The sequence below is a fragment of the Onychomys torridus genome, unplaced genomic scaffold (genome assembly GCF_903995425.1).
Source record: "Onychomys torridus unplaced genomic scaffold, mOncTor1.1, whole genome shotgun sequence".
NCBI lineage: Eukaryota > Metazoa > Chordata > Mammalia > Rodentia > Cricetidae > Onychomys > Onychomys torridus.
Genome location: NW_023411717.1, coordinates 340628 through 356883, shown reverse-complemented (window position 1 = coordinate 356883; position 16256 = coordinate 340628). Strand labels below are relative to the sequence as shown.

At 39.2% G+C, this 16256-nt stretch overlaps 2 gene segments (V, D, J or C); one reads left to right on the top strand and one right to left on the bottom strand.

Annotated features, from left to right (window-relative positions):
• Positions 1–5070: 5070 nt before the first annotated feature.
• On the bottom strand, positions 5071–5551 carry LOC118575310. The segment is given in 2 exon segments: positions 5071–5402; positions 5488–5551. Coding segments are annotated over 2 exon segments (378 nt in total).
• An 8998-nt stretch (positions 5552–14549) lies between these two features.
• On the top strand, positions 14550–15044 carry LOC118575309. The segment is given in 2 exon segments: positions 14550–14595; positions 14680–15044. Coding segments are annotated over 2 exon segments (411 nt in total).
• The last annotated feature ends 1212 nt before the right edge of the window (positions 15045–16256 follow it).

Sequence of the window (16256 nt, the reverse complement as noted above, 5' to 3'; positions counted from 1 at the left end):
AACTGACGTAGGATAAGGTCTCCTGGAAGTAGAGATGAGGCTGAACAAGGATGGATTTTGTTTTCTGACTCAATAATTTCCTTTCCCAGCAGTGTATCTCTCTTTGTGAAGCTTGGAAAATACAGTGTCAGTAGCTATCACCTTGTAGTAGACTAGTCAGAGATAGCTCAGGTGAAGACAGATCATGTGAGGACTTTCCTAGGCCAGGTCCAGATGCCTGTAGCCCTTTACAGTCACCACACTGAAAACTAATCAAGGACCCGTGGGGTGACAGACAGGAACTCTGAAACTTGGGAAGCTGAAACAGAAAGAAAAGCACGCCTGTCTCTGCCCTCGTTGCTCTGCTGTATGTAAGCAGAGACTTGTACAATTACCTCTATCAAGAATGCATTTCCCTACCTTGAGAATAGAATAATATTTGCATTTTGAGACCTTGTTACTTACAGGCAGAGATGCCAGAGCTCAGGTTCTCAGAGTCTTCCATAAAGTCTTCTAGAAATATCTTCATATGCTCACATAGAGTGTAAATCTATGAATGAACATCATTTGCCCTATGATACATAAAATACGTTATTTAATAAGAAATAATGCTACAGATTATCAGATTTAAAAAATGAAAGATTTAAAAGGATATATTTTATACCACACAAAATACTATATTATAGCTTAAAACAAACAAGAAAATGAAATTTATGTTTCTTCCTTGAATCCCCAGGACAAAGCGCTTCAAATATACTTCAGGAAATACTGTCATTTACATAACACCTCTGGGTGGTGACCATGCAAAATTAGCTCTCATTGCTTGGTAACAGAGCAGAAGGTAAAGTAGAAACTGTGATTTGAAAGAAAGTTTTCCACTACATATTTAATGCTCAGGGATTTCACTTTTCGATCATTCAGACATTCAAGACCCTCTCTGGAGATCTCTTACACATGCAATATTAGGTGCCTGGATAATTACTTGAACAACAGGTATCCTATAAGTCCTTAAATCAGTTGACAGATGCCTTCTCAGTACATTGGAGAGTCCCATTCAATAGAGAGGCCTGATATGGAAGATCTGCTGCCTCTTGATCATTCCCTGCTTTCCAGTTGGAGGAAGACAAGGAGATGTTTTATGTAATTACTGGTATTTGAAAACTGTTCAAAACTCAACATAGGTTTGCATAATCTTTAACATAGAATTGGAGGAATCATGCCTGCCACAATATTGTAGCTAAAAGTTTTCCTGTGTCCCGCCTGGCCCACAGTCAGGACAAATCTTTCTCACCTGCCAGTCCTATTAACCAAATGGATGTATACATGTCAGGGAAGGAATGTCTGCTAGAAAAGCATGAAATGTTATTGTTCTGAGATATAAAGAGTCTTCTTACTGAATCAAACTCTTGAGTTTACCAAGTACCACAGGTCTCCATGCTGGGTGTTATTCATACATTTATCAAAAAGCCCATGCTCTATAGAAGTATGACCACCAGCTACCCAATGGACTGTGAGAGATGATGCTCTATCAGTGTAGATCACATTCTGTGAAGACTTTAGAATGTAGGTCAAAGTACTGAGAATAGAGAGGCAGTAAATATGAGACTAGAGAATAATGCAAAATACCTGAACCTAATCACAATTAACAGGTAAATAATTCAAAAGCATTTTTAACCAGTTTACAGAAATTAAACTTTTTTGACATTAAATTATGATAAAAATAACTCTGACGATCTCACAAACTAAAACTTTTGCTGGATCACACACCCAGAGTCAACGATACACTTTGAGGTCATCTCAGACTGTGATCATAATGACTACTCAGCCTGTTTGGCTTACCTGCATTTAAGAGAATACTGTAACACCTAACATTACATACCTTGGATTTCCCATATAATCAGCTGTTGCAACCTAAGCTACTGCATAGCTCTAAACTAATTTTACATACTTTCCATGTTCCTGACTCAACAGTGCATTTGCATATGTATGTATGTGTTATGATTATTATTGGCTAAAACACAAATTGTAGATTTAAATAAATTTTACAAAATAAGTATTATGAGTTGCTGAAGACAACATATACAGATATTGTTTAATAAAATGATGTTTATAGTACTCCTTAGTAATTTGGTCTGCTGAGATAAGTTATTAATCACTAGTAAATCTCAGTTAAAGATTTCTATCAAATATCCCTTATTTTCCCCCATGTGGTGCATTCTGTGCTGTTCAATAAATACAGAGCAATGATCTTTATTAAAGATTTATATACCATCTAACACACACACACACACACACACACACACACACACACACACACATGAGAGAGAGAGAGAGAGAGAGAGAGAGAGAAAGAGAGAGAGAGACTCAGAGAGAGAAATAGAGAGGTGAAGAGGAAGAGACAGAGATAGATACAGAAAATCAGACTCCTACAAGACAACATAGGAAAACCAAGTAGGGGTTCCATATCTGGGCTTGTTCTTGGTTAAATGACATCAAAGGGAAGTGCTTTTCTTTCTTTAATGTTATGTGAAAACATAATTAATAAGTCTGAGTTTACTACTAATGTGTTAAAACCAATACATTTCCATGTTGTGTGAGGAATCGCCAGTACATTAACATACCTATATTTGTATTTTGTGTAAGTAACATTTAATCCATTTGTAAAGAATTTCATAGCATTGAGTGTGGGTGAAAGATTTCCTAAACTCATAAAAGGGAATCTGGAAGAACCTTTGTTGAGGGTGTGAATTTGAATATCTCTGTCATCAAAAGCAACAGGAGCCTGACATCTCCGAAAAGCTCCTCCCTCACTTGGTTGGGTGGTGGAAAGGTCCCAAAGGAAAGGAAAATTTGGACATCTTGGGTCAACAGAACCAGTAGGTGGCTCTCAGGAGCAGGAGTACTATGTCCTGAAAGCTTCCACCAAGTGATAATTTTTTATTTCCTTGTTTCTCTTTCTGTATCTGGTCCAGATTTGTTCTAGTTCATCTTCAATTGCAGGGAAAGAGCAGGGCATTCCATGTAGTGCACCATGCCTCTGCCTTCTCTCTGGCTCTAAAAATGCTCTCAATGATAGGATTCTCTGTCTCTGGCACTTCCTGTACATTCACAGCAGATGGGAAACTTTCATAAATGAATTTGGGACAAAGCATAATTATGATAAACTCATTAGCAATAGACTGTTACTAAGAGATGTTCATGGCATCCTGATCATGTGACTGATTCATGATCTTGGGGAAAATGATGATGTATTTTGCTATTCTATAGGATGAGTTATAGTAAAACATTTAATTCTTTGGAACAAGATTAGGCTAGCCATCCAGTATCACAAAAAGGAAAAAGAAGTCCCAGAAAAATGTTTATCTACTAAATCTCTTGTATCCTCTGTGCATACTTCCTTCTTTACATTAATATATTAAAGATCCTTAAGTACAAAATGCCTTAAAGAAGCTTCTCAATCAGGAAACTATTAACTGTGTTTCTAGTCACTAGAGAAATATGGTGAATCTTGTCCATGAAATCCTCCATTCACCATATAAATTATCTCAAAAATTGTTACAGAGAAATTATTTGAGAGTCTTTTCACTATAGGAAAAAGAGATGTTTTGGCAAATATGTATGAAACTACACTCTGCCTGGCAAGTCCTTATGAAAACTTCACACCATGCCTCAGTTTAGACGGAGGCTTCAGTAATGGATAGACGAATGCCTCTGCACTGCTGCTCATAACCAAAGGCAGGGACCATGACAACCTTTATTACCATCAGTTTATCAGACGAAGAAACTTCCAAACAGTGGCCCAACAGCTTACTAGCCCTCACATGGTTGAGAGCCAAAGCAGGAAAGCTGCTATAATGGCTTGGAATAAAGGTCCTGATATTAATACTCTCATAGGAATGTTTTCCACTATAGACGAAATCTACAGAGCCCTTTATGACTTTGTCCATCATCTGCAACAAGTTAGAGCAACAGGCAGATAATAAAGAAGCTGCTTCAACCTTGTCTCATATATCTGCTTATTAAAATTAACTGTAAAAAGCTTAATTGTGTAGTTGTTAATACATCACACACAATTGCTGATTTTATAGAAGCAGGCCAAAATAATTGCCCAGAGGAACACAGGGCACAGATTCTGACTGTGTTATTGTGGCCTCATATGTACATCAAATGGGAAGGAAAAGGTCATTTACAAAACTAATATAAACTAAAACTTGCTAATCATCCTCAGAGTAGTAAGCCTCCCTCTAAAATACCTGTAAATGTAAGATGTATTTTCTTTGATTCAGTCTATGTGGAAAGTGGTGAAAAAGAGAATTCAATTTCAGGAAACAGAGGAATGAGCACCCAGGGCTGCTGAAGACAGGATCAGGTCTCTACATTCCCAGCTACAAATCCCACTGCTTTTTCCCCAGTGCTATGTGAGCAGGAGCTCAGACTGTTGACCAAAGTAGCAGACTCTACACCAGGAGATTCTACAATATGACACTCAGCTCCATCCCTAATCCTAAAATAGTAAGTGATTTGAGTACTACCTCCAAAAGCAATTCATGATCAGATGTATCAACAACTAGAGACATAAAATTATATTTCATAGAAAAGGTTAAAGCACCTACACCAAAATCTGTGAGGACCCTTCCAACAAACTGCCTATGTTTGATTTAGGGAAACTGAATTGGACTGTGAAAGGGGCTTTGCTTGTGTTAATTTGTCTATTACTGTTCTAATTAAATATTGCAGTTTATTGCCAGCTACTCCAGAATCAGTTCCAGTAAAATAGATTTGAAATATTGATATCATAATGCATTGCCACAGTTTGTCCTGTTTTACTTTGTTAGAAAGTAATCATGTCAATTGTTCTGTTCACTGGTAAACAGCTGGTCAAGGTATGGTATATTCTAAGAGCATCCTATATCAGCATTACTTTATTCTCAGCATTTTCCCTTTTGAAAAGTTGACAAAGACCCCATAAGATGTGAAATGACAGACAAAGGGACACTCAGAATGATTATTTTTCAGCAAGTTTCCAGGCTAATCTTCTCTGTCATCTCAGTCCCAGGGCAGCTTCCTGATCCTCCACAGTTTCTGACACACTCAGGATGTGGGTTGCAACACTGTGTCTTTCGCACAGTAATAGACCCCAGAATCCTCAGATGTCAGGCTGCTGAGCTCCATGTAGGCTGTGCTGGAGGATGTATCTACAGTCAATTTGGCCTTGCCCTGGAACTTCTGATTGTGCTCAGTATTACCATCTGCAGGATCAATCCATCTAATCCACTCCAGGCCCTGGTCAGGCCTCTGCTTCACCCAGTTCATATAGGTGTCAACAATGTTGAAGCCTGAAGCTTTGCAGGACAACTTCAGTGAGGAACCAGGTTTCCCTAGTCCAGGACCTGACTGCTGCAGCTGGACCTGGGAGTGGACACCTGTGTAGAAAGAAAGGCAGAGTGGATGTCATTGTCACCTCAAGCCCTGTTCCCTCATCAGGTTTGGAACTGGAAAGCCCCTTACCTTTAGTTACTGACAGGAGGCAGAGGATGATCCAGCTCCATCCCATGGTGACGACCTGTGTGCTCAGGGAGTGTAGAGAGGACACTGGTCATATGTTGTTCTATGATGTGGACATCTCTGTATTTACCACCATAGCCTCAGTAATTTGCATATTCATGAGCAGGGTACTTCTTAGATAAGTACCTAGTCCAGCTAGAGAAAGAGGTAGAGAACACCTGGGTCAGGCAGCAGGATGCTGAGGGCCAAGTCCTAATCCTCTCTGAGGAAATGTGTAACATGCTTTTTTTCTGAGCCCTGTTCAGATGCTGAAGATGTAACAACAGGACCTAAGCTCTCAATAGATTTCAAGCCCGAGGCAGATGCTCTAGTTTGTGACCAGGCAATCAGATTGATTTACAGATGGTGATTTTAATGATGATGATGATAGTGATGGAAAATTTTAAAACAAAGAATCCTTCCCTTGAAGGACACAAGGTCTGACAGGAATCACTGCAGTTATTTCCTCAAATCTATGTCACTCTCCTGAGAATGCTACAGAAACAGAAATGACACAATTTGAAGGCCCTCTTAAGTCATCTTGACAACAGTTTATTTCACAAAAGAAAGAGTACCTCAATTAAAAACTAGGACCTAACAATCTTTTCACATGGAGAGGCAGTTTCATGGCTCTTCATTCTGAGTCTCACCCCAAATCTGTGTAGAGTGATGTGTTCTGGGGAAGAGGCAGGAATGGAGGGATGGAAGGACATGAAATTGGGGCCCTAGAATGTTGTGTGTTGATATCTGTCTGTGTTTGGGTATTCACAGGCATGGGTCCTTTATTAAAGGAGGGCTACATGAAACACATCCCACAGAAGATAAACAATAAATACAAACACAGTAGTTTAAAATTGTAAAACATTATTCACATAGAAATGATGTTCTGTGGAATTAATGCAGTTTTATTTTTCACCACAGGGTATCACACCTCTTGTTTGCATGGATCAGCATTAAATTTCATCCTTGAAATCAATTTCTTAAGTTGAATATCTGGATTCAATATTCATAAACTTTGTTGTGCCTTCTAAAGTTATCAACATTGCATTATAAAGTTCTCCATGGAGCACATGACATTGGCTCTGAGCTGAGCTTTCCCTGTTGATTTGTAAAAACATTTGAATAAAATGGTGTTTTTCTGAGAATTTCTTACCTGAGTACTGTACCCATCAATAGCCACACTCATATCCATCCCTCACTCCATCTCAAGTTTATTACTTCTGCACCTTTAATTAATACTTTTACAAGTGTGTATGTTTCTCTCTGTGTGTGGGTGTGTGTAACATTTGAGGACAGTTAATATTATGTAAGATTGAATCAATTCCCAGTGCTGCGCAGGTGGACAAGAACCTGAGACTAGGTAGACTAGGGGAAAACCAAATACTACTGTTCTGCAGGAGGAGTGGGGATGAAAGATTTTGTAATGCTAGGCAGTCTGGCAGCACTTGGATGCAAGGAAAGAGTAACCCAAAGACTTGCTCAAAACTCGTGGTTAAGTACTGAGGAAAGGAACACCAAGACTAACAATTATTCTCTTTGCATAAGGAGTTTTCCTAGTCACCTTGCATGCAAGAGTCAGAGAGCAGAAGTTTTACATTAATGAACTTGTTCCACACATTTCTGTGCTGATGTTAATGTGAGCACATGTTTCTGAAATAATTGGGTCAGTTTCATGGGTAGAAATGATTTATCATATATTAAATCAATGTCTAATTCCTAGGATATGACCAACTTTGCTGCTGTATTACTATTAACAAAATTTCTTCAACAACCCAGTTTGTCTTCATGATATTTGACGTGTAGGTTCAAAGATATCCATTTATCCTCGACTTCACATTCATACTTCTCTCTAGTCCTTATATCCTGCCTTATAATTACAAGCCTGTCTCAGAACACTGACTCACAGTGACACAAGGCCATCTTCTCTCTTTGGGACATAGGAGTGTCACAGTCATCCACCCTGCTCTATTTAAGATGTATTTAGTGATTACAGATGTTGATTCATGAAATTTTTCAAGATGAATGAGCTGCAGAGCTTGTTTATAACTTATGCTGGAGGACATTCTAGTGATCTTCAGAGACGTATCCAGGAGAGCAGAGATGCTGAAAGCCAAGGGAAGCACCTCCTGCACTCTGAAACAGGAATGGCTGTTCCTCTACAGTGGGAAGAGAATATTGTCAGGGGGGTATTTCTCAGTGTTCTGACAGTCCACAGAACATCATGTCAATTCTGACAAGTGATAGAAGAGAAGACATGCATCAGACTGGTCTCAGCCCCTTCTATCCAGTAGCATTAAGTGTATCTGATTCATGACCTATATATTAGAGCAAAATATACATGAATAGCCTGAATTTATGTAGTACGTATTTTGGTATTAATATTTTAGCTATTCTTCAGACATGTAAACCCATATGCACACGTGTCCCTACATAGTGCTACCGACTTTTCTCATTCCTGAAAGCATACTCAAAATCCATCCTTCTTCCATGAAAATGTTCAGGTTCTGAAAAGCTTTACCTACACATGCCATGTCCAAGAATGTGAGGACTTCAGAAATGGAAAGGTAGACATGGGGAGATAAAGCTGTTGAAGCACACATATCCACCACACAGGAGGATCCTTGTTAAGAGATCTACCCTCTCCCTTCATTCCATTAATTGCATGTAAATGCAGCATGGGAAATACCTTGAGACACTGTGTGTATTTTCTTGGTTTCTATTTTCATTGGAATGTGCATATATGGTTTTGGAATTTTTTTTGTGAGTACCACAGTGGTTCATCCTCTTTCTGTTGACCCCTTTATCTGCATGTTTCATGAATTCATACATGGATACATGTAAGGCTACATCTGAGTTTAAGAAGCACTGTGGTTCTCTGACATCAGGTGCTCTGCCCCAGGTATAGTCTGCTGAATGTACTCAAGACTTTGTTCTCTCCTGTGGTGACCTTACTGCAAGTGGGAACAGCTAGAGCTGGATCCAGCTGTCCCCAGAGAGGATTGACATCAGGAGGGGCATTGATGATAGTTTAGGAACAATTTAAAGTCAATCTGTGAAACATCCAGTCAGCATCTCCAGAGAGCCAAGAGTCATTTCTCCCTGCAGCTGAGCTCTGTGAGCCCTTAAATTTCATGGATGTTACTCTTTAAGTGAAACAATGTAACTTCAGTGTAAACCAAGATAAACCAACCTGGAGGGGAGCTCTTGACTAGCAGGGGGCACAATGGAACCAAGAATCCCCAGTAAAGAGGTGAGGTTGTTGTGGATGACTCTGTATCCTTTGTGGTTTCCTTTATTGAGTCTACTAGCTGACACACACTGTTGTGATTGACATGTGGTGTTTCCATGCACAAACACAGTAAAGATTCTTTCTTAACATCTTTATTGGTTAATATTTTCTCGTTTATTTTATTCAGTTTTCATTTAGTTTTTACAATTAAAAAATTGATACAATGTATTCTGATCACTGATTCCCCAGCCCCTACTCCTCCCAGATCCTTGCAATGTCCTCTCCTACCCAACTCCATGCTCTTTCTTTTCTCTGTAAGAGAAAATCAAAAAAGACAAAACATACTTTAAAAATGGAATTACAACAAAACAAAAATAAAACAATAAATATTGCCACACACAAGCCCATACCAAACCCTATAAACACAGCTCTGTAACAATGTTGTATAAGCAAAAGAAAAGTGAAACAAAAATGCACAATGTGATATGACAGAAAATATCCACAAAAATACCATTGAGTTCATTTTGTGTTGTCCTTCTACACCTGGGATTGTGTCAATCCTTCAGTGTGGTTGATATATCCAATGACACTCCATTAATTAATCTTATTTTTTCGTTAATTGTAGAAACTTCTTTACTAAGGGTGAGAGGGCCAGTGTTCATGTCCCTCTCTTAAACCTGAGACTTCATCTGGCATGGCTTGGTTTAGTCTTTGTGCAGATTTTCATAGTCTCTGTGGGTTCACAAGAGTATTATTCCTGTTGTATCTAGAAGATAATTTCTTTGGAGTTCTGCACCCCCTTCTGGGTCCACAATCTATTCAGATTTAAATTCTCAGAAATAAGATCTCTCTACAGAGTTATCATGGGCACTAAGAGCAATGACAATGTCTCATACTGTTTTCAGGACCTGTGGATCCACTCTGTCCATTAAGTCACACAGCATTACCTTGTGCCTGGAACTGAGATGTACAATTAATAACTCCTTACTTTGAGGAATAGCTCTGTCACCCTTGCAGGAACCTGGAATTAAACTAAAGTTAAACTAAAGAAGAAATCACATCCATGTACTTGACACTCAGCTTTTTTGTAAGGACAATCTCACATAACCATAGAGAACTATCAGAATCAGACCACAGAGACAGGACTAATAACTATCCTGAAATTCTAATCTAGATATCTCCAGTTTTGCATGCACTTCTCTTAAAGTTATTATTTTTGGTAAAAATAATGTATTGATAGATACATAAAACTTAACCACAACCTGAATACAAAATTATTCCATCAACACAAATACAATCTCAAATGTAAAACTAGACAACTATAATCTGTTCTTTATTTATATACTTTTTGTTACAGAAATAGCATTGTAATTTAGTGTCTCTTTACTGCACAAAGCTCTTTCCTTGGTTCCCAGGGTGGCCCTTTGTTTTGCTGTGCCACATGTATTCTATGTCCTCTGCAGACTATTTATTACTTACATTGTTATATCCTAGATTTCTACATAGCTTCCTTTTAACTTAATATTTGTTTACCTTACTCCAATCCTCATTTCTCCATTTCCCAACACCACATTATGTTTGAACATTTAGGTCTCTATTATTTACCCTATCTGCTTTCGTTTTTTCAATGTTTAATATATCCTCTCTCTAATTTTCCAAGACCCTAGTGACACATTTCTAGTCTCTTGGCTTCTACAAATTAAATTCATAAAACTAAACATTCAAACTGACAACTACAAAGGATAGAAAATATGAAGCTTTTGTCTTTCTACATCTTGGAGATCTCACTCGGCATATTTTTTCCAGGTCCATTCACTTTCTCTATATTTCATGATTCATCATTTACCACTGAGAAATATTCCATTATTTATATGTTCCAATTTTCATTATCTATTTATCCTGTGTTGGAAGCCTAGCTTGTTTCCATTTTCCTGCTACTTTGAACAGAACAATGATAGAGATGGATATACAAGTGTCTCTATACTAAGATGAAGAGTCATTTAAGTACATTCTGAGGGGGTATATCTGAGACAGATGCTATTTTATTTAATATTTTTTAGTGAAAACTCCAAACTTATTTCCAAAGTCACTTCACTAGTTTACACTCCCATCAAGCATGAACAAGGATTACCCTCTCCCACATCCATGCATTCATTTGTTGATGTAGTGGATAGCCATCCCAGCACTGACCAGGAAGTTCCAACCCCCATTGAGGCTTTGGTAATGGTCACGCCCACAAGGAGGGTGGAAAAAGGGAAGATGGGGGATTGAGAGGAGGTCGTGCCCTTGGTTCTGGGACCCTGGACGCTGGAGGGAAACCGAGCAGAGTTCTCCAGAGAACACCGCCGGACTGCACTATACCTTTGCCAGACCCTGCAACCAACCCCTTCATTGTAAGTTACCCCACAAAATAAACCTCCCTTTTAACTATGTGGAGTGGCCTAAATAATTTCACCAATATGTTGTCATATTTTTTTGATCATGGTTATTCTAACTGAGATAAAAATGTAACATTAAAGTTGTTTTAATCTTCATTTCGCCATTAACTAAGATTGCAGGATGCAGAGAAGCCAGCCATGAAATGAACAGGAATCTCTCCCTGCTGACTAGATTTCCTAGTGCCTGAAGGTACTGTACAGCCATCAGGGAGAGAAAAGACATGAATGATCTTATGCAGTATTAGACATTGCAAGCTACAATATCAGCCTCAGGTAAGTTGTATCCACTAGTGCCTGACTGCTATGTAGTGACCAACTGCTTTCTAATTAAATTTGTGTCCTACTCTGTAGCAAAGAACTCATCCCAGGTATACATGTTCAAATACTCATCCATATGGAATAAATCACCCCAGTAAACCTAATTACCTTTCTAATGGTTATGTAGTCAAACTGCCTTATAATACTTATGTTTATACCTAATAGATGAGTGATTCTCTCAGCCCTGATCACAGAAGGCTCTGTGTGCTGTGTCATGATTAATATAGATATTCATGACTGGTGAAAGGGCTGAGAATGGGTGACTGAGTACTCATGAATGAGTCATCTTTATCAACTGGTGAGTAAACTGCAAAAACTCTGGGTTTGGTGTCCCAGGTTTTGGCACCAAAATGTTAGTAAATTGATGTCTGAAACTGCAAAGAGACAGTTCAGTCCTATAAGGCGAGATATCCCAGACACCTCGAGCTACTTATAACAAGAGCTCTGCCCTGAAAGTGTCCTGGACACCTGAAGCTGTTTAGCACAGCTGTGATGGCTTGGACTGCAAAGGAACAGCCCAACCTTGCAAAGGAAGGTTTTCTGACTTCTTGGGAGAGTTGGGCCTGAACTTGCTTCTCTTTGGGAAAGTCAGGATATACCTGCTGTGATGGGGGGTGGTTTCCCTGAAGGACACAACAATCCTGATCCTCTCCTGGAGAGCCATAATCTCTGGTTCAGTGTTACCAGCTCTTTCCTGCTCAGTCTACTATTGGACATCCCAGCAAGGTTCTTCTGTTTACCAGTCAATGAAGGTCTTCACCCAATACTCTTTTTAGAAAGAGGTTTATTTGGGAAGGAGGAGTCCAAGAGAGTAACTGCCTATACCAGGGTGGAGAGAACAGCTCACAACTAACCAGGTAGGGCAGCTTATATAGGATGTCTAGGGGGCAGAGTCAACTGTGACTGGCTAGTTTATTTTCTGCCCAGGGATTGGCCAGTTTTGTGAGCAAGGGGCAGAGATGGCCCTGATTTCAAGGCCAAACTGTGTTTCTTTCACTGGCCTTTCTTGGATTTTTGACACTACCTCTAAGGCCGGGGCGCAAATTTATTCACTGACTCTGATTCTAGGTGCCAAGAGTGTTTCTTTGGTACTGGTTTCAGAGTCAGGGCATGATTCTTGGTTCATTTCTCTGGCCCAGGTCCCAAATACAGGCTGTGTTTCTTTGCCTGGTCCTAGGCCCTAGGGCCAGGATTCTACTGTCCTGCTCTGTGATTGGTTGATTTCACAAATCAGTTTTACAGGGGCAGAGGTGGCTCTGATCTTAGCTAAACTGTGTTTCTCTCACTGGCTTTATCTGATCCATGCTTTCCTAATTCTGGGCTCCGGGGACAGGGTGGGTTTCTCTAGCCAGCCCCTTTTCCCTACAAACCTCTCATTCAAAACATAACAATCATCACATAAAAGGAATTGGGAAGTATGTAAGATGCAGTATATTGGGTGTATAGGAATGGAATGATGTCTCCAGCATTTGAAAAGTTCTCATTGCACACATAATCTCATAGCAGCTATAGTTACCAGCAGAAGAACTGTACAAAATCAAGCCAGTCAAATTATAGCATGTGAGCCCAGGAGAGAGCTGAACAGGTAAAGGTGCCTCCTGGCAATCTTAATTACACCAGTTTATTCATTGGACCCACATGGTAGAAATAGAGAGTTGAATTGCATAAGTTGTATTATTAATTTCAGATACAATTTTTAGTATATGTGTTTCTTGTCTGCTTTCACCCCTGAACATAGTGTTACAATTTTCTAAAATATTACTACATGGATGGAAGGATTTCCTGAGGGCCCACACTAAGCTGAGGGTCCATTGGCATTTGATTACTGATTGGGAAAATATAATCAATTTTCTTTGGAAGATTTCTGGATGTTTCCTATGAACTAATAAATGACCTGCTTATGTGTATAGAGATAATACTAATTTTACTCACTGTGTTATCCGTTAATGAAAGAAAGGAGGTCAAGAATTTGGGAGAGCGAATTATTGTCAGGTCCCAACAAGGGCCAGAGGTGCATAGTGGGGGTAGGTACTATCATGATACAGTTAATATATGAAATAAAATTCCAAAGGATAAACAAAATCCTTAAGGAAAACAAAACAATAATGTACATATGTTTAGAATATTTATACAAGTGCATGAACTGTGCATATTTCCCCACGCCTGTACTCTTTCTTCCCTCACCCTCCCTTGTCACTCTTTACTCTACTGGACAGTTTCATTTACACGTCATTACATATTTGCATACATAGTTGTATGTAACTATGCAGTATCTAAGAACCACTAAGAGAGATCCATGTAGTGTCTGTGTTTCTGAGATGTTCTTAAGTAATACATGTATCTCCTGTTGTATCAATTTTCCTAAATGTGATGTAATTTCCTCACTCTTCTCCGATGGAATATGTCTCTTGTGTTGTGTGTATAACCATGTCTTCTTGATGCAGCCCTCAGCTGACAGCTATACACCTTATTTCTATACTTTGTTATTGCAGACAGTGCTACAATAAACATTGATGTACAAATATTTCTGAGACACATTTTTGATAATCTCAGTCAAATTTTTTTGTATACAACCTCCTGGAAAGGCAAATATTAACTGTATGTATCTAAAAACAGGCCACTAATTCTCATAACTCAGCATTTTTTCTTTTTTTTTAGATTTCTAGTGACCATCGTCATGATCACAAACACTTTTTGTAAATCAGTCTGATAACCTTGTCACAAAAGGAGCAACTGTTTCAGGCCTGAAATCCATTGAATGCTTAGGTCCTGCTATAAAATCCACCATGCCTTTACAGGGCTGAGGGAAATTGTATGGGATGCATTTTCTCTGTCAAGTTTCAAACTTGGCCCTCAGCATCCAAGCGTCCTTTACCTCCTTCTCCAGCTGGACTAGGTTTATTTTTTTTTTTTTAAAGAAGTCTCCTGGTCATGAATATTCAAATTATTTGAGCCTCTGGTAGTAAATACAGGAATGTCCACACCCCAAAAAAATATAATCAGTGTCCTCTTCATAGTTATTGAACACACAGACCCTCATCATGGAATGGAACTTGATTATTCTCTTTTTTGTGGCAGCATCTACAAGTAAGTGGAACCCCCAGTTCCAACCGTGAAAAGGATACAGGAACTGAAGAGAAAATGACATCCACTTTGCCTTTGTTTCTGTAGGAGTCCACTACCAGGTCCTGCTGCAGCAGTCTGGAGCAGAGCTAAGAAAGCCTAGGTCCTCAGGGAAAGTGTCCTACAAGGCTTCTGGCTACATCTTGGCTATCTATGATATGCACTGGGTGAAGCAGGCATCCGGACAGGTCCTGGAGTGGATTGAAAATATTTGTCCTGGAATTTGTGGTACTAACTACAACCAGAAGTTCAAGGGCAAGGCCACACTGACCACAGACAAATCCTCCAACACAGCCTACATGGAGGTCCGCAGCCTGACATCTGAGGACTCTTCTGTCTATTACTTTGTGAGACACAGTGTTGCAACCCACATCCTGAGTGTGTCAGAAGCCCTGGAGGAGAAACTGAGATGACAGAGAAGACTAGCCTGGAGACTTTCCCAGAAATAATCATTCTTGGTGTCTATTTTCTGCCTACTTGTCACACAGACCTCTATAGTGCTTTTGTCAAATTTGCAAAAGGATATCTAATAATAAAGTGATGATGACATAGGATGCCCTTAGAGTCCACCATACCTTCTCAATTTCTTCACCAGTAACCACCACCATCGACATGTTTCTTCTTTAATGAAACCATAAAATGGAAAACTCTGATGATGCAGTATGATAAAAATATCTCTGGATTCTGTGGTGGGAGCATTTGTTGGAATATCTAGGAATAAAGTATAATACAAATTTGACCTGTCAAATCCAAATCACCAACAGCTGGGCAGACAAAACCTCTGTTCATAGTCTTAAGTCTTAAATTGTCTTAGGTGTATTTTCAAGTCTAGCTGTGTGGTCAAGCAGTTGTTCCAGTTTCCTAGAATTTAAGAGATATTAATATCATAATGCACTGCCATAAATATAATTCTTGTAGGTTGGACAAATTTATTACTAAAATCGTTTTCAGAGAACTCATTTATGAGCTTAGTTACACACATGTTAATTGAGGTTGGTTCTGAGATTATACCTTAATTTGTGGTCCCATATTTTCTGGTCCGAGTCTCGGTATCCTGCCTACAGTCACTATATTTACAGAACATGGACCTACACTGATACAGCATCAACTTTCACAGTACATTGCATACTGGGTGGTCATCCATGTTCCACAGAGCTCTTCGCTTTTGATAATAGGAAAATAACAACCAGCATGGGAAGTAAACAAAGAAACTGGGTCTGTGAGAATGAGCAGATAGAGAGAAGTCTAGAGCCTCCACTCTAGGTTCCTTCTCTAGTGTCTTTCCACGCTCCAGTCCTGCCTCCTCCCCAGGACATGGCACTTCTGTACTGATTCACAGCAAGAATCAATATGAAGAGCCTTGGAACTGCCTCTATATGATAAAAGATTCTCATGTCCTAGGTTTCCAGTTGAGGAATTCATACTACTATGAGGTAAACTGTCCTCATGGTGACTTAGAGGGCTTTTGAATCATAACATTTCTGTTTATGCAGCATTCCCATGAGAGTGACATAGATTTTAGGAGTGTTCTCTATCAGATCTTGTATCCTTCAAGACAAGAGTTCTAACTGACATAGGATATGGTCTCCTGGGCTTGTATGTGGCTAACTGAGAAGAACAAAGTC